This window comes from Giraffa tippelskirchi, chromosome 5 (assembly GCF_054371585.1).
Source record: "Giraffa tippelskirchi isolate mGirTip1 chromosome 5, T2T-mGirTip1v1.2.pri, whole genome shotgun sequence".
Lineage (NCBI taxonomy): Eukaryota > Metazoa > Chordata > Mammalia > Artiodactyla > Giraffidae > Giraffa > Giraffa tippelskirchi.
Window position 1 is genome coordinate 112771298 of NC_137279.1, and position 25339 is coordinate 112796636.

The 25339-nt window shown below is 42.5% G+C and overlaps 1 protein-coding gene across 6 annotated transcripts in view; it reads right to left on the reverse strand.

The window, feature by feature from the left end:
* The window catches only part of LOC145505340 (glutathione S-transferase Mu 1-like), a 28861-nt gene extending 4021 nt beyond the window's left edge, over nucleotides 1–24840 (reverse strand). Inside the window, exons 1-8 of one of the 6 annotated variants that reach the window (XR_014052948.1) lie at nucleotides 24527–24840; nucleotides 24152–24227; nucleotides 23669–23733; nucleotides 23265–23346; nucleotides 23077–23177; nucleotides 22183–22731; nucleotides 21986–22096; nucleotides 42–1147 (exon numbers count right to left, since the gene is read on the reverse strand). Coding sequence is in view for 5 of the 6 variants with exons in the window: in XM_081487057.1 (XP_081343183.1) it covers nucleotides 1058–1147; nucleotides 21986–22096; nucleotides 22183–22293; nucleotides 23077–23177; nucleotides 23265–23346; nucleotides 23669–23733; nucleotides 24152–24227; nucleotides 24527–24562 (672 nt within the window). In the remaining variant the exon portion in view is untranslated. Of the gene's footprint in view, nucleotides 1–41; nucleotides 1148–21985; nucleotides 22097–22182; nucleotides 22732–23076; nucleotides 23178–23264; nucleotides 23347–23668; nucleotides 23734–24151; nucleotides 24228–24526 lie in introns of those variants that run through there. The other 5 variants (XM_081487056.1, XM_081487057.1, XM_081487058.1 and 2 more) reach the window with 5 other exon arrangements.
* Nucleotides 24841–25339: the final 499 nt, after the last annotated feature.

Consider the following 25339-nt stretch of genomic DNA (forward strand, 5'->3'; position numbering starts at 1 on the left):
TGCAGGGCTTTAACTAGAGATAATTCTTTCAAATTTCCAACTTTCATTAAATATTTATTGTGTGCCAGGCAGTAGAATAGATATAAGAGACATAAAGTCAAATAAGACATGGATTCTTTCCTCAGTGACTTTATGGTCAAGCTGGAGAGGAAAACAAGTAAAACACAATTATAGTATAGTAGGGGCAAACTTTACTGAGATATGTTTTAAGAATACACATGAAGGGTATCTAAAGCAGGGTAAACTTCCAGGAAAGGGTGACAGAAGAAAATCCACCAGGACCCCACATCATCAGTACACAACTCAGACTCCTTCCCCAACACCCAAGAATCCCCTGAACCATGACACAGAATACTGCAAGCTAACAGGAGGCATCCCATGAATGCTGAATTAAAGAGGAAACCAGGCACAGAAGGGCTCCACTTCTGCAGAGACCTGATGCTAAGGAACAGAGGTGCATGAAGCAGAGATAGAAATGAACAAGCAAGCCCCACCCCCTCTACACACACATGCATGCCTATCCATGCGGCCCTGCAATGGACAATGGAAGAGAAAATGGATACCCCTATACGCCCAACACAGTCAGTCATGACTCCAGGAAACCAGGAGGGAATAAGACAAGACACAGCAGGTGTGAATAAGGCTTTCCTGGGCATCAGACAGGCTGGGCAGGAACCACACTGGGAAGCAGGCCTTGCACACCAGGCCAGGTCTGGTCTTCAGGGCAATGCTGGGAGCTCAGAACAGAGCTCCAAGGCCAGAGGTCTGGCTGGGCTGCTCACAGCAGAAGCAACCATGAAAGGGAAGGACAGCCTGGTGGCTTCAGTGCAGGAGAGATAATGTGGGGTGGAGGAGGAACTTTGCTCAAAAATAGTGGGAAACTTAATCTTTAAAGTAGAGGTGGAAAGGGGTGTGGGAGGGGGATAAGGGGGCCCAGAAGGCAAGGCATCTAGAGTGAACAGAAGGAGAAAGAAAAAAACCGATGGTTCTGTGTGCAGGAAGGTCCTTCTGGTCTCCAGGGCACTGGCTCCTCACGCCCATCTCCTGGTTGGAGGCACTACTTGTTGCCCCACACAGCAAGCTTTAGAAATATAGGGTTTGGGTGGAAGCGGCTAGACTTCATGTAGGCAGAGATTCTCTTCAGGCCCTGATGGTGGGAAAAAGAAGGTCAGGCCTCAGGTCTGCTGCCCCAGTATTGTTCATGGAGTTCTCCCTAGGTTTGGAACCTAGATATAGCCCTTCCATGTGGGGTCGAATATTGGGAGAAAATAAAGGCCTCCTGGTGTCCCCAGCTCTGCAAAGTTAACTTTTCCAATTTCCTGTAATTCAAGTGGTATCTTGATAAGACATCACATATGGAGACTCCACCCACTGCTGGGTGCCAGAGATGATGATACAGGTTTAGACTCTCTATGCCGCTATCCTGCAAGATGGGTTCTACTGTCACCATTTATCAGAAGGGAAACTAGCCACATAGAAGTTAAGGACCACTGTCATGATCACACAATTCATAAATAATATGACTAGAATGCAGCCTGCTCCCTCTCTTGCCCCCTTTTCTCTCTCCCCATTCTGCTGCACCCCCTTCCTCACAGTTGAAAACAAAAAGAACCAGAAGGCTCACTCATCATCCAGGTATACAAAGAGTTAAGTCACTACTCAAGGAAGTCACCCACCAACAGTGTGCCAGGAAGGCAATTCAGGATGGGGGAAAAAAAAAAAAGATGAAATATTCTGTGTTTTGGATATATGGTTCCTAGACCATTAAGATGCATCTAAGGAAGAACTCTAATCACCCAAGATTTGCACATACATACACCTAAGATCTTTTTATATATAGAAAAGCACTAAAATCACTAACTAGAGATCCCTGGCTTTTGGTGATTGGCAGTAATCTTTTACCAAGATATATAGTTGATTACTCCTATTTCCCAGACCTCCTCCCCTACCTCTTGAGAGCAGTTCCCCCAGAGCTATCTGAGAGGCTGTGTTCTAAGATATAGTCCTCAGTAAGGTCCCCAAATAAAAGGGAAACTCACTGCTTTGCATTATATTGGTTTTACTTTCCAGTGGACAGTTTTGCTGACCACAGAGGGGCCCAGAGGAGACTCCATCCCCTCAACAAAACTTTACAAGGATCTGGAGCCTTGCTACTAGCAGGGCCCCTTGTGCCGGCCCACCTCTCTACATGTGTGTACACATTTGGGTAAATCTCTCACGATCTCAGATTTATCATCTTGGTTGATGATTCTGAATTTTATTCAGTGGTAGATGAAAAGGTACCTCACTTCTCAGTTCAGGGATACTGAGAAAGTACCCAGTGGAGAGACCCTAGGAAGGTTCAGGCTGGGTGAATAGGTCAGGGGCTGATTGGTGTCTTTCCTTGAACTGACTGCTGTAACACCATTGTCTGGAATATAGTGCAGATACCATATGAGAGCTCTTAGCTCCATAGAGAAGGAACAGAGCTCCTCCTGGCCAGGTATGTCTTTCTCAGGCAATTGAGAAGCTTGCAGCAGAAGTGGAGGCCAGTCCTCATACCACACAGCAGTCCCATAGGGAAAACCACTCTTTAAAGAAACTCGCCCATCTCGGGAATGCACACAAAAAGTTTGGTGATCCTGGGTTCCCAGTGCTCACCATGGCTTTAGACTGTTAAAGAGAAAAACTGAGACATGTAAAAAACCTGAAATGACTACAGGGTGACAACTAGGAGAGTTAAGCTCATAAACAGCAGAAGGGCCCACCACATACAGTTACCAACAGCAATTTGTCCTGACAGATTCTGAAATGGGAAAGCTTTCTAAACAAAAGAAAGAGGAATGACAGATTGCTAACCAATGACTAATATCACAGTCAGGTTTAGGTACATTACATATGAGCGTATACTTGAAAATACTTAATTGGGATAAAGGGCTTCCCTGGTAGCTGAGACGGTAAGGAGTCTGCCTACAATGCAGGAGACCTGGGTTCAATCTCTGGGTTGGGAAGATCCCCTGGAGAAGGGCATGGCAACCCACTCCAGTATTCTGGCCTGGAGAATTCCATGGACAGAGGAGCCTGGAGGGCTACCATCCATGGGGTCACAAAGAGTCAGACACGACTGAGAGATTAACACTTTCACTTTACTTAGTTTGGGACACTATACCAAAGGAAATCTCAATCTAAAAATCACCAAAATAGGGTTCTTTTGCCATTTCAAGATTGCGGGTTTTTTTTTTTTTTTTTTTCCGTGAACACCAGCTAGAGAAAGCAGACTATAAGATCAGACTGAACGGAAGACCCTTTCAATTGGTATTTAGAAGCTTTTCAAAGAGGAAATGAGAAAGTAACTTCTTACGGAAAACTGAAAAAAGATTGCTTGAAATTATATCAGAATTTTTAAAAGGCTCCTGAAGTTGGCCCTGCCCTCCGCTGCTCCTCCCTGCTCCTCTAAGTATCTCCTTCAATGCTCTCCTACATGGTGTTCAACTCTCTCTGAACTTCCTTTTTATAACACCAAAATTGATTCCCATGAAAGCAACAATAATTCAGAAGGCTTGGTAAAGTTGTAATTATTTTGGCCAAAGAAGTTTTAAAAACCTTTTTTTTTTTTTTTTTTCCAAAATTCTGACAATAAGAAAACCAAAGTCCTTCTAGGAGGAACTTGAATCATTTCCCTGTGCCTTTAAGATACAAATGTTCTGCCTAATCTTAGGCACCTTCTACTTTGTTTTGAGAGTTTGGTCAGCCATCAAATAAGTACACATATAATGTACATTTGGCAACTAGTCAAGTAGAATGGGATTCCGAGCAGTCTCTTTGTCCAGCTAGGCCAGGTTTAGGGAAATGTGTCATATGGAGTTCCAGTCTGTAAAGGGCCTTTACTGTCTCAACCTACTTTGTGTCTGCCTATACAACAAAGCCTTTATTTTCTTAGCCTATAGTTAGTTCAGTCACTCAGTCGTGTCTGATTCTTTGCGACCCCATGAATTGCAGCACGCCAGGCCTCGCTGTCCATCACCAACTCCCGGAGTTTACCCAAACCCATGTCCATCGAGTCGGTGATGCCATCCAACCATCTCATCCTCTGTCGTTCCCTTCTCCTCCTGCCCTCAATCCTTCCCAGCATTTGGGTCTTTTCCAATGAGTCAACTCTTCGCATGAGGTGGCCAAAGTATTGGAGTTTCAGCTTCAACATCAGTCCTTCCAATGAACAACCAGGACTGATCTCCTTTAGGATGGACTGGTTGGATCTCCTTGCAGTCCAAGGGACTCTCAAGAGTCTTCTCCAACACCACAGTTCAAAAGCATCAATTCTTCGGCGCTCAGCTTTCTTCACCATCCAACTGTCACATCCATACATGACCACTGGAAAAACCATAGCCTTGACTAGACAGACCTTTGTTGGCAAAGTAATGTCTCTGCTTTTAAATATGCTCTCTAGGTTGGTCATAACCTTCCTTCCAAGGAGTAAGCGTCTTTTAATTTCATGGCTGCAATCACCATCTGCAGTGATTTTGGAGCCCCCCCCAAAAAAGTCTGACACTGTTCCCAGTGTTTCCCCATCTATTTCCCATCAAGTGATGGGACCAGATGCCATGATCTTAGTTTTCTGAATGTTGAGCTTTAAGCCAACTTTTTCACTCTCCTCTTTCACTTTCATCAAGAGGCTCTTTAGTTCTTCACTTTCTGCCATAAGGGTGGTGTCATCTGCATATCTGAGGTTATTGATATTTCTCCTGGCAATCTTGACTCCAGCCTGTGTTTCTTCCAGCCCAGTGTTTCTCATGATGTACTCTGCATATAAGTTAAATAAGCAGGGTGACAATATACAGCCTTGACGTACTCCTTTTCCTATTTGGAACCAGTCTGTTGTTCCCTGTCCAGTTCTAACTGTTGCTTCCTGACCTGCATACAGGTTTCTCAAGAGGGAGTAAACTTTTTGGGTCTTCTGAAGGCTGCATAATTGCACCCTATTGTGAGAATGTCTCTTGCATCTTAATGGTTTAAGTTACTATTGGGATATCCTAAAAGACGCTTACTCCTTGGAAGAAAAGTTAAGACCAACCTAGACAGCATATTAAAAAGCAGAGACATTACTTTACCAACAAAGGTCCCTCTAGTGAAGGCTATGGTTTTTACAGTAGTCATGTATGGATGTGAGACTTGGAGTATAAAGAAAGCTGAGTGCCAAAGAATTGATGCTTGTGAACTATGGTGTTGGAGAATACTCTCGAGAGTCCCTTGGACTGCAAGGAGATCAAACCAGTCAATCCTAAAGGAAATCAGTCCTGAATATTCATTGGAAGGATTGATATTGAAGCTGAAAGTTCAATACTGTGGCCACCTGATGTGAAGAGCTGACTCATCTGAAAAGACCCTGATGCTGGGAAAGATCGAAGGCGGGAGGAGAAGGGGACGACAGAGGATGCAATGATTGGATGGCATCACCAACTAAATGCACATGAGATTGAGTAAACTCCAGGAGTTGGTGATGGACAGGGAAGCCTGGTGTGCTGCAGTCCATGGGGTCAAAAAGAGACACAACTGAGCAACTGAACTGAACTGAATTGATCCTAAAAATTGAGACTTTAAATTGGAAAAAATTCTAAGTCGGTAAACTTTTACAGAGCTTATATTGTAAACAGCTGTTTTACTGGTAACACCTATGGAAGTGAGTGGAAGTCGCTCAGTCGTGTCCAACTCTTTGTGACCCCATGGACTATACAGTCCATGGAATTCTCCAGAATACGGAGTGTGTAGCCTCTCCCTTCTCCAGGGGATCTTCCCAATCCAGGGATCAAACCCGGTCTCCCGCATCACAGGTGGATTCTTTACCAGCTGAGCTACAAGGGAAGTCCAATACCTATGGAAAGACCAAACTAAAAGGTGGATACAAAGAAATGTAACAGCTAACCTTAAGGACTTCTTTAGTTTAAAATAAACAAACAGGGTTTGTGGTCTCAGCTTCCTCTCAATGAGTCTTACAGATGCTAATAAAAACAATATGATAACTAATGGTAATTAGGTTAATTAACAAGAAAATAAATAAAAGCTGAGGGTAAGTCATTTCTTCTTAACAATATGGAAATTTTAAAGGGACTGGTCTCAGCAGCATGGAAGTCTTTAGATGATCATTAAGAAATGGGATAAATAAAACAGACTTTGATGGGATTAAAACCAAGGTTTTGATACAACATTACCTAATGCTCTGTGGGCCAAAGGAACCCTGTATTGGCCACCTCAACATTAAAGGACCTCCGACAAGGCCACTCTATTTATCCCAGTTAAGAAAAATTTTTGTCTGGAAGAGAAAAAAATTACATTGACCAAATTACCAGACAAACAATTGCTTGGGCAAGAGGCCAGTTAAGGTCCCTTGGTTCAACCCTTCACTGGGTACCCCAAAGCCTTTTATACAGAAATGAGTAAAATGGCTGAGGGATAAAAAGGAAAGTTTCTGGGACTCCTTGTAAGACCAAGACTTGTTAATAGGGTCCTAAGGAGATCTATGGTTAAAAGTCTAAGTAAGAGTTGAAAGGACTGGGATGAAAATTTATAAAAACTTAATGTGGTTGAATGGACTTTATATAAGATGGTTATATCTATTTTATACAATTATATTATAGGAATATACAATATATTTCACTGAGGAATGCTTCCCATGCTTGGACAGGACATATAAATCTACCCCTCAGACAATGTTCGTTAAACATCATAAGGAAACCTACAGGATTACATGAACCCACAGAGTATGAGGGCTTCCCTGCCAGCTCAGATGCTAAAGAATCCACCTGCAATGTAGGAGACCTGGATTTGACCCCTGGATTGGGAAAATCCCCTGGAGAAGGAAGAAGGGAATGGCTACCCATTGCAGTATTCTTGGACCTCCCTGGTGGCTCAGACAGTAAAGAATCCACCTGCAATGCAGGAGACCCAGGTTCAATCCTTGGGCCGGGAAGATCCCCAGAGAAGGGTATGGCAACCTACTCCAGTATTCTTGCCTAGAGAATTCCATGAAAAGAGGAGCCTGGTGGGCTACAGTCCATGGGGTCGAAAAGAGTTAGACACGACTGAGCAACTAACACTTTCACTTCACTTCTTCACAGAGTATCAGGTAAAAACTGAGGGGCTAATATTTAGTAAAAGAAATAATAGAGTGGGGTTTTTTGTTTCTTTATTTTGCCTCCAGGGTTACTATGTGTCTTGGCATGTTCTTCCTTAGGTTTATCCTGCCTGGGACTCTCTACATTTCCTGGACTTGTAAGACTGTTTCCCATGTTAGGGAATTTTCAGCTATTATCTCATCAGGTATTTTCCCCGATCCTTTCTCTCTCTTCTCCTCTGGGAACCCCATAATGCGAACATTGATATGTTTAATATTGTCCCAGAAATCACATAGACTGTCCCCACTTCTTTTCTTTCTGTTTTCTTTGTTATGTTCCACAAACTCACTTATCCATTCTTCAGCCTCATTTATTCTACTATTGATTCCTTCTAGTGTATTTTTTCATTTCCGTTATCATATTGTTCATCTCTGTCTGTTCTTTAGATCTTCTACTCTTTATTAAAGATTTCTTGTTTGATATCTTCTTGGTTTGAGTCTCTGTTCCTTTTCCAAGATCTTGGATCATATTTACTGTCATTACTCTGAATTCTTTTTTGAGTAGATTGCCTACCTCCACTTCACTTAGTTGTTCTTCTGGGGTTTTATCTTGTTCCTTTGTCTGGGACAAACTCCCCTGCCATCTCATTTTGTCTAACTTTCTGTGACTGCAGTTTCCATTCCACAAGCTGCAGGCCTGTAGTTATTCTTGTTTCTGCTGTCTGCTACCTGGTGGATGAAGCCTGTCAAAGAGGCTTGTGTAAGCTTTCTGGTGGGGGGCACTGATTCCTGCCCAGTGGTGGGTGGAGTTGGGTCTTATCCCTCTGGTGGGCAGGGCCTTGTCAAGGGGTGTTTGTTGGTTTAATTAATACAGACATGTCAACTTTACTGCACCTAGGTTTGGTGGTGGTGGTTTAGTTGCTAAGTCGTGTCTGACTCTTGTGACCCCATGGACTGTAGCCTGCCAGGCTCCTCTGTCCATGGGATTTTCCAGGCAAGAATACTGGAGTGGATTGCCATTTCCTTCTCCAGGGGATCTTCCCAACCCAGGAATTGGAACCCAGGTCTCCTGCATTGCAGGCAGATTCTTTACCGACTGAGCTATGAGGGCCTGCACCTAGGTTTACTAAAAGCCAAATGAGGTCATATAATCTCTTTTAAAAATTTCATCAGTAAGAAAACCAGCTTGTGAGGATGGCTGACTTGGTCTAATTTCTCATGAAACTTTCATGGGTAATCTAAATAACAAGTGAAGTAAAAAGATATAAGTGGGGTAAGAGCTTTAAAGTGAACTCTTTAGGAATAATTATGTTTTATGGTATGTCTACTTAAAAACAGTTTCTCCAGATCTTTGATAACTTGAAACTTTGGAGCTTTACTACATTAAGTTAAATGATGAAAATTTATTAAATAGCTAGATCACTCCCAAGCAAAATAAAATACTGAAACATTACAGAGGCTTCCTCTTGGAGGGCACAGACAAAACCTTGTGCACACCAGGAGTCAGGAGAAAGGAGCAGTGTCCCCAAAAGAGACTGAGTCAGACTTGCCTGTGAGTGTCCAGGAGTCTCCAGTGGAGGCCTGGGTGGACAGTTTGGCCTGAGGCCAAACAACAGGGAGGGAACACAGCCCCGGCCATCAACAGAAAATCAGATTAAAGATTTACTGAGCATGGGCCCGCCCATCAGAACAAGGCCCGGTTTCCCCAACAGTCAGTCTTTCCCATCAGGAAGCTTCCATAAGCCTCTTATCCCTATTCATCAGAGGGCAGAGAGAATGAAAACCATGATCACAGAAAAATAACCAAATGGACCACATTGACCACAGCCTTGTCTAATTCTGAGAAAACAGAATTCAAGGGCTCTGGATAGAAGCCCTGACTTTGTCTTGTGGCCTCAGGGCCTGAAGGTTTAAGCCCAAGGGCATCCCACACTGTGTAGTGGAGCAGAGACCTACTCACACCCTCTGAGGTGGTATGAAAAGGCAAAACGGTATGACACTGAAAGATGAACTCCCCTGGTCGGTAGGTGCCCTATATGCTCCTGGAGAAGAGTGGAGAAATGACTCCAGAAAGCATGAAGAGATGGAGCCAAAGAGAAAACAACGCCCTGTTGTGGATGTGACTGGTGATGGAAGTAAAGGCTGATGCTATAAAGAACAATATTGCATACAAACCTAGAATGTTAGGTCCATGAATCAAGGTAAATTGGAAGTGGTCAAACAGGAGATGGCAAGAGTGAGCATCGATCGACATTTTAGGAATCAGTGAACTAAAATGGACTGGAATGGGCAAATTTAATTCAGATGACCATTATATCTACTACCATGGGCAAGAATCCCTTAGAAGAAATGGGTAGCCATCATAGTCAACAAAAGAGTCTGAAATGCAGTACTTGGATGCAGTCTCAAAAACAACAGAATGATCTCTGTTCATTTCCAAGGCAAACCATTCAGTAACACAGTAATCCAAGTCTATGCCCCAACTGCTAATGCCAAAGAAGCTGAACGGTTCTATGATGACTTACAAGACCTTCTAGAACTAATACCAAGAAAAGATGTCCTTTTCATCATAGGGAACAGAATGCAAAAGTAGGAAGTCAAGAGATACCTGGAGTAACAGGCAAGTTTGGCTTTGGAGTACAAAATGAAGCAGGGCAAAGGCTAACAGTGTTTTACCAAGAGACCACACTGGTTATAGCAAACACCCTCTTCCAACAACACAAGGGACAACTCTATACATGGACATCACCACATGGTCAACACCAAAATCAGATTGATTATATTCTTTGCAGCCAAAGATGAAGAAGCTCTATACAGTCAGTAAAAACAAGACTGGAAGCTGACTGTGGCTCAGATCATGAACTCCTTATTGCAAAATTAAGACTTAAATTGAAGAAAGTAGGGGAAACCACTAGACCATTCAGGTATCCACACAAAGGCTTTGGCATTGTCAATAAAGCAGAAGTAGATGTTTTTCTGGAACTCTCTTGCTTTTTCTATGATCCAGTGGATGTTGGCAGTTTGATCTCTGGTTCCTCTGCCTTTTCTAAATCTAGCTTCAATATTTGGAAGTTCTCAGTTTATGTACCGATGAAGCCTCACTTGGAGAATTTTGAGCATTACTTTGCTAGCATGTGTGTGTGTGTGTGTGTGTGTGTGTGTGTGTGTGTGTTAGTTACTCAGTTGTGTCTGACTCTTTGCGATCCCATGGACTGTGGCCCATGAGGTTCCTCTGTCCGTGGAATCTTCCAGGCAAGAATACTGGAGTGGGTTGCCATTCCTTTCTCCAGGGGTGGGTGAGATGAGTGCAATTATGCGGTGGTTTGAACATTCTTTGGCATTACCTTTCTTTGGGATTAGAATGAAAACTGACCTTTCCCAGTCCTGTGGCCACTGCTGAGTTTTGCAAATTTGCTGGCATATTGAGTGCAGCACTTTCACAGCATCATCTCTTATGACTTGAAATAGCTCAGCTGGAATTCCATCACCTCCACTAGCTTTGTTTGTAGTGATGCTTCCTAAGGCCCACTTGACTTTGCATTCCAGGATGTCTGGCTCTAGGTGAGTGATCACACCATGATGGTTATCTAGGTCATGAAGATCTTTTATATATAGGTCTTCTGTGTATTCTTGCCACCTCTTCTTAATATCTTCTGCTTCTGTTAGGTCTGTACCACTTCTGTCCTTTATTGTGCCCATCTTGGTTATTTCTTAGTTTTCACTAGAAACTAAGGTATTAAAGGTTAAGAATTCTAATTAATATATGTAATTAAAACTATTAAAATAAGGAAAAAACTTTTTCGGCAAAGGAGGAATTATAAAGAATAAAAATATGACAACTATATACCAATAAAATGGACAACCTGAAGAAATGAATAAATTCTTAGAAAGGTACAATCTCCCAAACTGAATGAGGAAGAAAGATAAACTATGAACACACCAATTACGGGTACTAAAACTGAATCTATAAATACAAAACTCCCAACAAACACCCAGGATCAGATGACTTCACAGGTAAATTCTACTAAACATTTAGAGAAGACTTAACACCTATCCTTCTGAAACTATTCCTGAAAATTTCAGAGGAACTACTGAACTCTATGAGGCCATTATCACCCCCATCCCAAAACCAAACAAAGACATCACACAAAAAAGTGTAAGTATATAACTGATGAACAGATATGTAAAAATTCTCAGCAAAATACTAGCAAGCTAATCCAATAATACATTAAAAGGATCATACACCATGAATAAGTGAGATTATCCAGAGATACAAGGATTTTTCAGTACCCATAAATCAATCAATTGAAACACTGTATCAACAAATTAAGAATAAAAACCATATGATCACCTCAATAGATGTAGAAAAAGCTACTGATGAAATTCAAATTCCATTTATGGTAAAAAATAATAATAATAATAATAAAAGAAAAAAGATTCCCTGGTAGTCTAGTGGTTAAGAATTCACTTGCCAGTGCAGGAGACACAGGTTTAATCCCTGGTCTGGGAAGATTCCACGTGCCATGGAGCAACTAAGCCTGTGTGCCACAACTACTGAGCCAGCAGTCTAGAACCTACAAGCTGCAATGACTGAGCCCACAACTACTGAAGCCCATGTGCCTAGAGCCTGTGCTCCACAACAAGAGAAGCCACCACAATGAGAAGCCTGTGTACTGCAACAAAGAGTAGCCCCCACTCGCAACTAGAGAAAGCCCATGTGCTGCAATTAAAGCCCAACACAGCCAAAAATAAATAATCTTTAAAGAGATTCATTCTTAAAAAAAAAACAAAACTCTCCATAAAGTGGGCATAGAGGGAACATACCTCAACATAGGCTATGTGTAACAAACCCACAGCTAGCATAATACTCAATGGTGAAAAGCTGAAAGCATGCTCTCTAACATCAGGAACAAGACAAGGATGTCCACTCTCACTGCTTTTACTCAATATAGTTTTGAAAGTACTAGCCACAAGCAATCATACAAGAAATAAAAGGAATCCAAATTGGAAAGGAAGAAGTAAAACTGTCACTGTTGCTATACATAGAAAATCCTAAAGATGCTATCAGAAAACTAGTAGAGCTCACCAATGAAGTCAGTAAAGTTGCAGGATACAAAATTAATAAACAGAAATCTCTTGCACTCCTATACACTAACAATAAACTATCAGAAAGAGAATAAGGAAACAACCCTTTTTGCCATCACATCGAAAAGAATATCAAAAATATCTAGGGATAAACCTATCTAAAGAGGCAAAACATATGGACTCGGAAAGCTATCAGATGCTGATGAAAGAAATCAAAGATGACACAGATGGAAAAATATACCATGTTCTTGGATTGAAAAAATCAATATTGTCAAAATGACCATATTACTCAAGGCAATCTACAGATTCAATGCAACCTCTATCAAATTACCAATGGCATTTTTCATAGAAATAAAACAAACAAAATCTTTAAATTTGTATGGCGACACAAAAGACCTCAAATAGCCAAAAAAATCTTGAGAAAGAAAAATGGAGCCAGAGAAATCAGGTTCCCTGACTTCAGACTATACTACAAAGCTACAGTCATAAAAACAGTATGGTACTGAAACAGATCAACAGAACAGGATAGAAAACCCGGAAATAAACCCACGCGCCTACGATCAATTAACGTATGACAAAGGAGACAAGACTACACAATGTTGGAAACACAGTCTCTTCAACAAATGGTGCTGGGAAAACTGGACAGCTACATGTAAAAAAATGAAGTTAGATCATTCTTTAATACCATACCCAAAAATAGACTCAAAACAGAACCAAAGACCTAAATGTGAGACTGGACACTATAAAACTCCTAGAGGAAAACATAGGCAGAACACTCTGACATAAATTGCAGCAACATCTTTTTTGATCTGACTCCAAGAATAATGGAAATAAAAACAAACAATAAACATATGAGAGCAACTTGAAAACTTTTGCACAGCAAAGGAAACAATAAACAAAATGAAAAGACAACCCACAGATTGGCAGAAAAAATTGCAAATGATGTGACCTGACAAATGATTAGTCTCCAAATTTTATAAACAGTGCATGATGCTTAACAACATCAAAACAAACAACTCAGTCAACAAATGGGCAGAGGACCTAAACAGACATTTCTCCAAAGAAGATGTACAGATGGCCAAGAGGCATATGAAAAACTAATTATTAAGGAAATGAAAATCAAAACTACAATGAGATATCACCTCACACCAGTCAGAATGGCTATCATCAAAAAATCCAAACAATAAATGCTAGAGAGGGTGTGGAGAAAAGGGACTCCTCCTATACTGTTGGTGGAAATGTAAACTGGTACAGCCATTATGGAGAACAGTATGGAAGTATCTTAAAAAGGAAAAATACATCTACTAAATGACCCTGCAATCCCATTCCTGGGCATATATCCAGAGAAAAACTTGATCTGTAGGGATTCATGCACACCAATATTCATTGCAGCACTGTCTACAATAGCCAAGACATGGAAGCAAACTAAATGTCCGTTGACAGATGAATAAGAAGACAAGGTACATACATACAATGGAATATTACTCAGCCATTAAAAAGAATGAAATAATACCATTTGCAGCAACATGGATGGACCTAGAGAGTGTCATACTGAGTGAAGTAAGTCAGACAGAGAAGGAGAAATATCGTATGACATCCGTTATATGTGGAATCTGAAAAGAAATGATACAAATGAACTTACTTATGAAACAGAAAGAGACTCAAAGACTTAGAGAATGAACTTAGGTTGCCAGGGAGAAGGATGGGGGGACGGAATAGTTAGGGAGTTTGGGATGGACATGTACACACTTCTATATTTAAAATGCATAACCAATAAGGATCTACTGCATAGCACATGGCGGAGAAGGTGATGGCACCCCACTCCAGTACTCTTGCCTGGAAAATCCTATGGATGGAGGAGCCTGGTAGGCTGCAGTGCATGCAGTTGCAAAGAGTCGGACACGACTGAAGTGACTTAGCAGCAGCAGCAGCAGTCCCTTTGCTGTTCACTTGAAACTATCATGACACTGTTAATCAGCTATCAGTTCAGTTCAGTTCAGTCGCTCAGTTGTGTCCCACTCTTTGTGACCCCATGAACTGCAGCACAACAGGCCTCCCTGTCCATCACCAACTCCCGGAGTCCACCCAAACCCATGTCCATCGAGTCGGTGATACCATCCAGCCATCTCATCCTCTGTCATCCTCTTCTCCTCCTGCTCTCAATCTTTCCCAGCATCAGGGTCTTTTCCAATGAGTCAGCTCTTTGCATCAGGTGGCCAAAGTATTGGAGTTTCAGCTTCAACATCAGGCCTACCAATGAACACCCAGGACTGATCTCCTTGAGGATGGACTGGTTGGATCTCCTTGCAGTCCAAGGGACTCTCAACAGTCTTCTCCAACACCACAGTTCAAAAACATCAATTCTCTGGCGCTCAGCTTTCTTTATAATCCAACTCTCACATCCATACATGACTACTAGAAAAACCATGGCCTTGACTAGAAGGACCTTTGTTGGCAAAGTAGTGTCTCTGCATTTTAATATGCTGTCTAGGTTGGTCATAACTTTCCTTCCAAAGAGTAAGAGTCTTTTAATTTCATGGCTGCAGTCACCATCTGCAGTGATTTTGGAGCCCAGAAAAATAAAGTCAGCCACTGTTTCCACTGTTTGCCCGTCTATCTGCCATGCCCAATATAAAATAAAAGGTTTTTAAAAAATGGGCAGAATACCTAGACATTTCCAAAGAATACATACAGATGACCAACAGGAACATGAAAATATGTTCAATATTGCTAATTATTGGAGAAATGCAAATCAAAACTATAATGATACATCACCTCACACAAGTCAGAATGCCCATCATCAAAAGGTCTAGAAATTGTAAATAATTATATAGAGGATGGAGAAAAGAGAACCCTCCTAGAGTGGGGTGGGAATATGAAATGGTGCAGATGCTATAGAGAACAATATTGAAGTTCCTTAAAAAAGTAAAAATAGAGTTACCATATGATCCAGCAATCCCACTCCTGGGCATGGATCCAAAGGAAATTCTAATTCAAAAAGATACATGCACTTCACAGCAGCATGATTTACAATATCCAAGACATGGAGCCAACTTCAGTATTCATCAACATATAGATGTATAAAGAAGATGTGGGGAGTGTGTGTGTGTATGTGTATACACACACAATGGAATACTACTCAGGAATAGAAAAAAATGAACTAATGCCATTTGCAGCAACATGGATGGACCTAGAGATAATAATACTAAGTGAAATCAGTGAGACAGAGAAAGACAAATGTCATATATATCACTTATATACAGAATCTAAAATTATGATAAAAATGAACTTATTCACATAACTGAAACAGACTCACAGACATAGAAAATAAATTTATGCTTACCAAAGGGGAAAAAGGAGGAATAAATTAGGAGTTTGCCACTAACAGATACATACTACCATATATAAAATAAACACCAAGGACCTACTGTATATTACCAGGGACTCTATTTAATATCTTGTAACAAACTATGATGGAAAAGAATATGAAAAAGTATATATATATATATATATATATATATATATATATATATATTCTGAATTATATATAACTGAAACACTTTGCAGTACACTTGAAACAGTACAAAACTTGAATCAACTATACTGCAATTTAAAAGTAAAATGGAAATGTACTTTGTTAAGGGAAAATAAAGTGATTTTGTGCTAAAGCTGGTTATTTCTCTTTTTTCCTTTTTTTAAAAAAAAGCTGGTTATTTCTAAATGGGAAAGAAAACGAGAGATAAACTAATATGGATATAGAAAGTTGTAAAAGGCTGTGATAAAGAAAAGATAACTTTAGAAAGGAATTCTATGTGTGCTCCAGTCTCCCTAAGATTAGAATGAGTTTAACTAAGTAAATAAAGTTCTGTATTAAATGTCAGGTGGTGCAAAACTAGAATCTGATTTTTCTCTCCATTGAGAGGACAAAGTTTTCTTGAAATATTGATCTTTTGGTAACAATGTGAAAAGTTTCTTTACCTCTTAAGTGATCTATTATAATTTCACATATTTTAACTTTAAAATCTTTTACTGTCTCTTTGGTTAAGTGAATAAGTATTTACTGGGACCTATGATCCTGTTTTATCAAATGCTATAAAATCTTGATATCTTTGACAAACCTTCCCCAAGTCAAATTCTAAATGAAGTTCTTTTGACATCTAACTCAGTTTGGAATGCTTCAGAGGGCCCTAAAATAACTCAAAGAGAGATACTAATTATACTTTTCAGTATGTTAAGTAACATGGGAAGCATTGTCAAGTGAGTTGTAATGAACACTTTTAGATTATACTATATAGGTAATTATTATTATATAAAATTACTAAAAGTGTCCTGGTATCTTATGTGTCATAATTCTAGTTATTGTATTAAAATTTTGTATGCCACAGAAATAACCAAATTTCGCTGACAGTTATATTGTAATCAGATCATTTGTCTTTTGACATTTATGGGCAGTTATTGTTTTACTCTGATTCTTTTTAGAAGAATGTAGATCTTGAAGATTCATAAAAAGGACCTTTTTACAAATACACATTTCTGGTAACTGTTAAATGATTCCACTAAATTGAGTGAAAAATTTACAAAACTGTAAATAGAAAACCTGATGGCTTCATAAAACTACTAACAAAAAAAAGTCAGGGTCAACAAGATTTAATTCCATGGCACTGAATGAACTGAATTTATAATTTTATGGCTGTTTGAAATATTGCTGGCTTTTACTCTTTGTTTTCCAGATATGAGGAAACATTTCCTTGTATGCCTACTATAACTTGCAGCAAGTTGATAAAGTATACCTTTGCAAACAAAGATGGAGCATTTATCTTTTTCTTTCTATCTAATTCCTCCAGCATTTGGCCTTTCCCACCGGCCCCTCTCTGGGCTTGATGGCTTCTTGTGATCTAGACTGCAACCAGGTATATTATTCATTGTTTTAATTTGTTCTCTGTTTGTTGTTTTCAAACTATTCATGCTTTGTTTCCTTCATTGCTGTACTGTGACCTTAAAAATGTTACTAGCTATCTTACTTATACCTTAATTATTTTATAAGGTTATTGTTTCTTGCATTACCTTCTGTGTAGCCAGGTCTCTGATAAAATTAATGATGCCTTAGCAAGCATCACTATGAAAAAAGCTAGTGGAGGTGATGGGATTCCAGTTGAACTATTTCAAATCCTGAAAGATGATGCTGTGAAAGTGCTGCACTCAATATGCCAGCAAATTTGCAAAACTCAGCAGTGGCCACAGGACTGGAAAAGGTCAGTTTTCATTCCAATCCCAAAGAAAGGCAATGCCAAAGAATGCTCAAACTATGGCACAATTGCACTCCGTCTCACAATTACACACTCCGTAAAGTAATGCTTAAAATTCTCCAAGCCAGGCTTCAGCAATACGTGAACCGTGAACTTCCAGTTGTTCAAGCTAGTTTTAGAAAAGGCAGACGAACCAGAGATCAAATTGCCAACATCCGATGGATCATCAAAAAAGCAAGAGAGTTCCAGAAAAACATCTATTTCTGCTTTATTGACTATGTCAAAGCCTTTGACTGTGTGGATCACAATAAACGGTGGAAAATTCTGAAAGAGATGGGAATGCCAGACCACTTGACCTGCCTCTTGAGAAACCTGTATGCAGGTCAGGAAGCAACAGTTAGAACTGGACATGGAACAACAGACTGGTTCCAAACAGGAAAAGGAGTACGTCAAGGCTGTATATTGTCACTCTGCTTATTTAACTTCTATGCAGAGTACATCTTGAGAAATGCTGGGCTAGAGGAAGCACAAGCTGGAATCAAGATTGCTGGGAGAAATATCAATAACCTCAGATATGCAGATGACACCACCCTTATGGCAGAAAGTGAAGAAGAACTAAAGAGCCTCTTGATGAAAGTGAAAGAGGAGAGTGAAAAAGTTGGCTTAAAGTTCAACATTCAGACAACTAAGATTATGGCATCTGGTCCCATCACTTCATGGGAAATAGATGGGGAAACAGTGGACACAGTGGCTGACTTTATTTTTCTGGGCTCCAAAATCACTGCAGATGATGATTGCAGCAATGAAATTAAAAGACGCTTACTCCTTGGGAGGAAAGGTATGACCAACCTAGACAGTATATTGAAAAGCAGAGACGTTACTTTGTCAACAAAGGTCCTTCTAGTCAAGGCCACGGTTTTTCTAGTAGTCATGTATGGATGTGAGAGTTGGATTATAAAGAAAGCTGAGCACCGAAGAATTGATGTTTTTGAACTGTGGTGTTGGAGAAGACTGTTGAGAGTCCCTTGGACTGCAAGGAGATCCAACCAGTCCATCCTAAAGGAGATTGGTCCTGGGTATTCATTGGAGGGACTGATGTTGAAGCTGAAACTCTAGAATTTTGGCCACCTCATGTGAAGAGCTGACTCATTTGAAAAGGCCCTGATGCTGCAAAAGGTTGAGGGCAGGAGGAGAAGGGGAAGACAGAGGATGAGATGGTTGTATGGCATCACCAACTCAATGGACATGGGTTTGGGTAAACTCCAGGAGTTGGTGATGGACAGGGAGGCCTGGTGTGCTGCAGTTCATGGGGTCGCAAAGAGTGGGACACAACTGAGCGACTGAACTGAACTGAACCTCTGTATATCACATATATATCTCCACATTGGTTTCTCAGGTGGCCCTAGTGGTAAAGAACTGGCCTGCCAGTGCAGGAGACATAAGAGATGTAGGTTTGATCCCTCAGGTGGGAAGATCTCCCAGAGGAGGGCTTCACAGCCCACTCCAGTATTCTTGCCTGGATAATCCCCATGGTCAGAGAAGCCTAGCAGGCTGCTATCCATGGGCTCACAAACAGTCAGACACGATTGAAGCGACTTAGCACACACACAGCTCTATATAAAATTAATTGTAATGGTGCCACTCTAGATATGGGAAGAAGTAACAAAGCGAAACATATCCTGGGTCATAATAGACTAGTTAGTAAGACAGATGATCCGGAGAAGTTTTAGTATATTAACAGGGTCCAGATATAGCATAGAAATGACCTATCAATGAAGTCCTTGTCTGGCCTAGGAATGAGCCTTCCTAGCACTATGGGACAAATTGGTGATGAAATGCCTCCCAAACCTTGGTCAAATTTGTGGCCTAAAGAAGCTGTAAACAAAAAGGACAGAGTCTCACTCACTACCTGGTTAAGGAAAGTACTAAGATGCAACCCACTGCAATCACTCACAGACTGTGTGCCTTAAGGGGAGTTTAGCATGGAGAAAACCAGGATGAAACATTCTGTGTTTTGGACACAGGGTCCCCTAGAAAGTAGGGTTGCATCTTGAATGAAGAATTACAAAGACCCGAGATTCACCCATTTTCCTACACATAGAAAAGCATTAAGATCATTAACTTGAGATGTTGGTTTTTTGATGATTAGCCGCAATCTTTTACCAACATGTATATTTGACGATGTCGTGAAAAAAAATGTACAACCTAAAAGTTGAGAATTACGTTTTATACTTTAATTCTTTGAGGACTTCAGAGCAGTCCCTTACAGCTATCTGAGAGGCTGCTTCCTGGGCTTGAAGAGGTAAGGAAGAAGCCAGGATATATAGGAGTTTTGTAACAAAACCAAGTAGTTGGAATATCAAAAGATTACTGTTAATTAAAGAAAATCAGATAGCTCAAGTTAATGAATTTAGCACTGTTCTGGGTATAGGAAGCTACAAAAGTCTGGGCTCACTGAAATCGTTACTTTGATATGTACCTCAGCTATCTGAGGCCAGTATCCTGTGTTTTCCCATCCTGAGTCTCTGCTGGGTACACTGCTGGGTGCAGCTGCAGTGGATGATGGCTAGGTGGTGGGTATTGGGTTTCCATCTTAAATTCCCTCAGGGCCTACCACAGGGGACAACTATAATGCAATGGCTTGATGGCTGCAACATCCTTTGTTTACTGCCTTTGGCAGGCAAATTTTTCATTCTCAACTATATGTATTTTCAAGGTGAAAATTTATATATCTACTGTCTTCTACCTTACCTCTTCATAGCAGTTACTCAGAGCTCTCTGAGAGGCTGTCACATAGGCTACAATTCCTCAGTAAGACCCCCAAATAAGACTGAAACTCACTGCACTTACATTGTAGTTTTTTATTGTCTCCTCCCCCCACTCCCCAGGGGACATCTCCCTACAGAATAACTTCTTCTCATTTTGCAAAACAATTCTCTTTGTCAGAAGGAAGCTCTTGGCTTCCCAGGGCTTGACCACAGGTGGACCCCAAGCACAATAAAGGGGCTTAGAGAGCAGATAAACAGCTTGAAAGAGACACCAGATCTCATCCAGCAAAACATGGATGAAAGGTGATAGGAGTTGTGGAGCAGCAAGACTAGGCCAGGCTACACTCTAATTATTCCACTTAAAGGACACAGGCTAACTGCCTGGCCTGGGACCTGAGCCCATTCTCACTGAGCTCCAACCTCCCTCATCCCCAGTCCTGCTGCAGCCAACCAGGTGGTGAGATGCTCAGGTGCACCTGTGCACCATCTTCCCAAAACAAACAGTGCCCGAGAGTTCTCAGGACTCCAAAGACCTAGGACTGCCTGTACCCCACAGCCCAGGCCCCAACAGGCCACAAACTGCAGCCCACATCTGTCCCACATCCTCCCTGCTGGGCAGTCATCCCGGTTCTTGCAAAAATCTCAGAGCAACAAGCCTTGGACCAAAACCAGAGCTGAAGAGAACTGGCTGAGGAAGCAGATTTCATGATGGGAGTGGGAATACAAAACAAGATTGTAGGCTGAATAATATATTGGACTAGAGCTTCAAATTCCCAGATCCATCATAAAGAGACTTTGTTACTCTCCAGTTGGTAGATTGAGGGTGAATGATGAGCTGGGAGGTGCAGTCAGACTGTGCTCCTCTAGAACCAAGGTGGCTTCATGCACACCACACAGCTCGGGGTTCCTATAGTTCTCCAGCTGCACTGAGCCCCAGAGGCTGGGTGAGAGGACTATGTGACTTCTGCATCCCCCTTTGCCTGACATAGTGCCTCATACAGGGAAGAGGATCAGATCAATGAATGTAACTTAAAATGATATACTACCCCATCTCTGAGATGGAATCTTGGGTAAGTGGAAGGAAGAAAGAAGGAAGACTTAGAGGGAAGGAAAGTGTCCATCATAAGAGGCATCCTTGTAAAATTTTCCCAAGAAGGCACCTACATATGGAAGAAAATCCCAGCACCAATTACATTCCTGGAAATCTCAGTACAACCCCAGAGAGGGAGCCAATAGCCACAGAGCCTTCTGGAGAGCAGGAGAAAATATTGTTTTTTGTTTTGTTTTTGTTTCAAAATATTGTTTTGAAAATATTGTGTTTTTATTGCTTCATATCAACCCTATTGTGTCTCAACTCTACAAATGCCAGCTGCATGCAAACTCCTGAAGATTCTGCTTCATCCACACTTTCCAGAGCTGTGAACCCAGTCAACAAAAGAAACTGAACTCTTTTTTTCATTTTCATACAAGAAACAGAGACCCACTGACTGCTACCCATAGAAGCCAGACACTCTGATTGGAGCCCAGCACAGTCTGTACTGGTTCTGTGACCTTCAGAAACTACTTACCCTTTCAGCTTAATTCCTTATCAGTAAAATGGAGAGGATAATTATTCTACCATGTAGGAATGTTATAAAGGTTAAATCTGACACAATATATGTCAGCTGCTGAGCAGAGATCCTGGAATAAACCAAGTTCTCAATAAATGCTATTTCTCATTGTAGCTCCAACTAGGAAAGCATCAGAAAGTAGAGGGAAGAGAATAGAGATATAAACAGTAGGAGGACTAGGGGAATCACCTCAAAACGGATAATGAAGTCTTTCAAGTTTGGAAATTCATCCAGACATGTGGGCTCAAATACGCGATGCCGGTCAAGGACATCATAAGCCAGGAAATCCACGTAGGTGAGCTGCAGAAAGACAAAGCATGAATGCACACCAAACTCTGAGTAAGAAAAAATAGCAGTTCTCCCTCCTCTGAAGCCATCCCACTGACCTTGTCCCCTGCAAACCAAGGCCTCTTCCCCAGAAAATCTGAGAAGAGCTTCATCTTTTCAGGGATCTCCTTCAAGTAACCAGGCTTCAGTTTCTCCGAGACAAAAAACAGCTGTCACCACCCTCAGACACAGACTCACTGACAGAGTGCAGGCCTCCCAGGGTTGTGTCTGATCCCAGCTGCGGGTGAGCAGCAACGTCCCCTGACTGCACCTGGGTTCGTGCCCAGGCTGCAATTCAACCCACCTGTGTTCACTAAACTCCTATGGGTACCACCTCCTATCTGTGAGAGGCGATGGGAAAGCAAAGGGCAAAACCACACTGTCCCTGAACCTGTCACCACTCAGCTCCAGACACCTGCCCTGGGTCAGACAAGTAGCGCTGTGAGACCTGGCAGTGCTCGGTCCTCAGACCTTAGGCCAATCAACACTAAAATGACTAGGAAAGAAGTTCTACATTCCAGTGTGGGTGACGAGAATGGTGTGGATGCCTGGGAAGTTTCTGGACAGTTGCTGGACAGTTGCTGGACAGTTGGGGACAATTTGAGAGCCTGAAAGGAAAGAGGGAGAGGAAAAAAGTCTGGCCCTGGGCTGCCTACAAGACACACATCCTGAGCCCTGAGATGCTAGGAAGGAGGACCTGGGCTAATGAGGTAAATATCATCTAGGAACTGAATTTCCACCCAGGGGAGGCTGGACTCTTCCTAAGATTGGTGGGAATTAGAGTTTGCATTTTTACATTCTAGGGGTTCTGAGAGTCACTCAGGGGACTCTGTAGGGACAAGCTTGGTGAATCAGTAGCACCAAATGGTTCAAATGGCAAAAGGACTAGTGTAGATGGGACCCTGTCCTGCATTTAAATTCTGTGCAACCCAGCCCAGTGAAAGGGGACTCACAAAGTCAGGGCTGTAACAGATACTGGCCATGTGCAAGCGGACATCCATAGTCTGGTTCTCCAAAATGTCCACACGGATCTTCTCCTCCTCTGTCTCCCCACCTGTGGCCACACAACAGAGGCTCACCCTCAGCGTCCCACTCCAGCCCAGCCCAGGGGAGTGGGCATGTGTTCTCCAGCCCCACTTACACAGGTTGTGCTTGCGAGCGATGTAGCGAAGGATGGCATTGCTCTGGGTGAGCTTGTGAGCTCCATCAATTAAGTAGGGCAACTGGAAGAACAACGGGGCCCTTGTTGTGCAACACACAGGAGTCTGTGTTTGGAACACCAGACTCCCCTGCACCCCCTCCCTTGACCAAGGGTAGAGATGAAACCTGGCACTCACAGAGCCTGGCCCATGGTAGACACTAAATAATGTGCTGTAAAATGGAGGGATGAGCTAGGACACAGAGCATCATAAAAGGGCAGAGGAGAGAACCAGGAAGCTGAGAGACAGAGCAGAAGGCACCAGATTCTGAAACCTCTAAGCCAGGAAAGGAAATGGATGGAGACACTGTCCACCTCTTCCCACAGACCCCAGCTCCTGCACCTACACTGGGGAAGTCCAGGCCCAACTTGAATTTTTCATTCAGCCACTGGCTTCTGTCATAGTCGGGAGCTGTGAAAAAGAACATAGAGCGAAACAAATTTCCCCAGAGTCCAGCCCTCCTTCCCAGGGAACCCACCGAGGAGTCAGAGGCAAAACTCCCTGAACTGGTGGATGTGGATTCAGAACCACCAATCTCACATGAAGATTTAGGGGAAAGCACACTTATAAGGATTTGGAACCTAACTAAGTGAGGCTTACAGAGAGTTATGCAACACTAACAAGAGCCCATGACTGATATAGGGCCTAGCTATGGGCTCTCATGTCTTTCCTTGGAGGCCAGCGGCACCGTCAAAGCGTTTGGGAAGGGGCAGGCCTCTGCTCCAGCTGGTGGAGGGCAACAGAGACAACAGGGACAAGGATATGAGTGGCTTGGCACCAAATCAGCATGACTTGGCCAGAAGTCAGGACATGAAAAGGATGCCATTACCATCCCCCATCGTGTACTTCTTCTCCTCATAGTTTGAGTCTGTATACTCCAGGAGCAGGCGGATGGCATGGGCCAGCTGGGAGAGATGCCAGGACAGAGGACAGTTGTCAGGTCTTGACTGCCAAACTCTCATTGCTCCAGGTTGCTTCCACACTCCCAACCCTCTCCCTTCACCACCACCCCCAACCCTGCATGGGCACCCCCCTCCCACCCCACCCCCCACAGACACATACCAACATCCAGGTAAGATGGTGGGGCTAAGGGAAGGGGCTCTGCTGCAGCAAGCCCTGTGGAAGCTTCTGATTGAACCAGTCCCACTGCCTGGGATTTCCCCACCCTCTTCCATCTTCCCAGCCCTTGTGGACCCCTGCTCACCCCACGAATGTCCCAGTAACCCAGGATCATAGGCATGGTGCAGGTTATGACGCTCAGAGTGCAGAAGCTCCAGGACAGCTGGACTTGAAACTTATCCTGTGACCAGGGACGTCAAGGCAGGGCCAGAAGCACCAGCCCCTCTTTTCAGTCCCACCCTCAGCACAGACCCTGACTCAGCCCCAGACAGGCAGAGCGAGGACTATTCCTGTGTCTTAGCAGAAGGAATTGGAAGCCAAGCTCTGGGCGCCTAGAAGACTAGGGCCACCTGGGTCGGGCTGGCCTGGTTCCTGTCTCGAGTCAGCCCTTGACTATTCAGGGGAAATGGCAGTGGCCTCGGGGAAACAAGCCTGAATCATAACAAGACCAAGGCTCCTCCCTCTCCACTCCCCTCTCTGGCTCAGTTCAGCCTTAACTCTGGGCTGCAGAGTTCCTGCGGGCTCTGGGCGGCTCTGACTGCCAAGTTTAGGCTAAGAGTCATGCGCCTGAAATGGAGACATTAAATCAGTCCCTGGGGACATTCCTGGTTGTCCAGTGGCTAATATTTCCCACTCCCAGTGCAGGGGAATGAGGTTGGATCCCTGGTCAGAGAACTAGATCACGAAAGCCACAACTGAGTTTCTGCTTGGCTGCCAAACAGCCTGCATGTCTCAACAAAGATCTGAGATCACCAGTGCCTCAACTAAGAACTGGCAAGCCAAAATAAATAAATATTTTAAAAATCAGTTCCTATTACAGGAAGATCAAGACTCCAGGCCATCCTAACACTCCCCCATGATTTATTAATATGACCCATGATAGCTGCAGTCTTCCAGA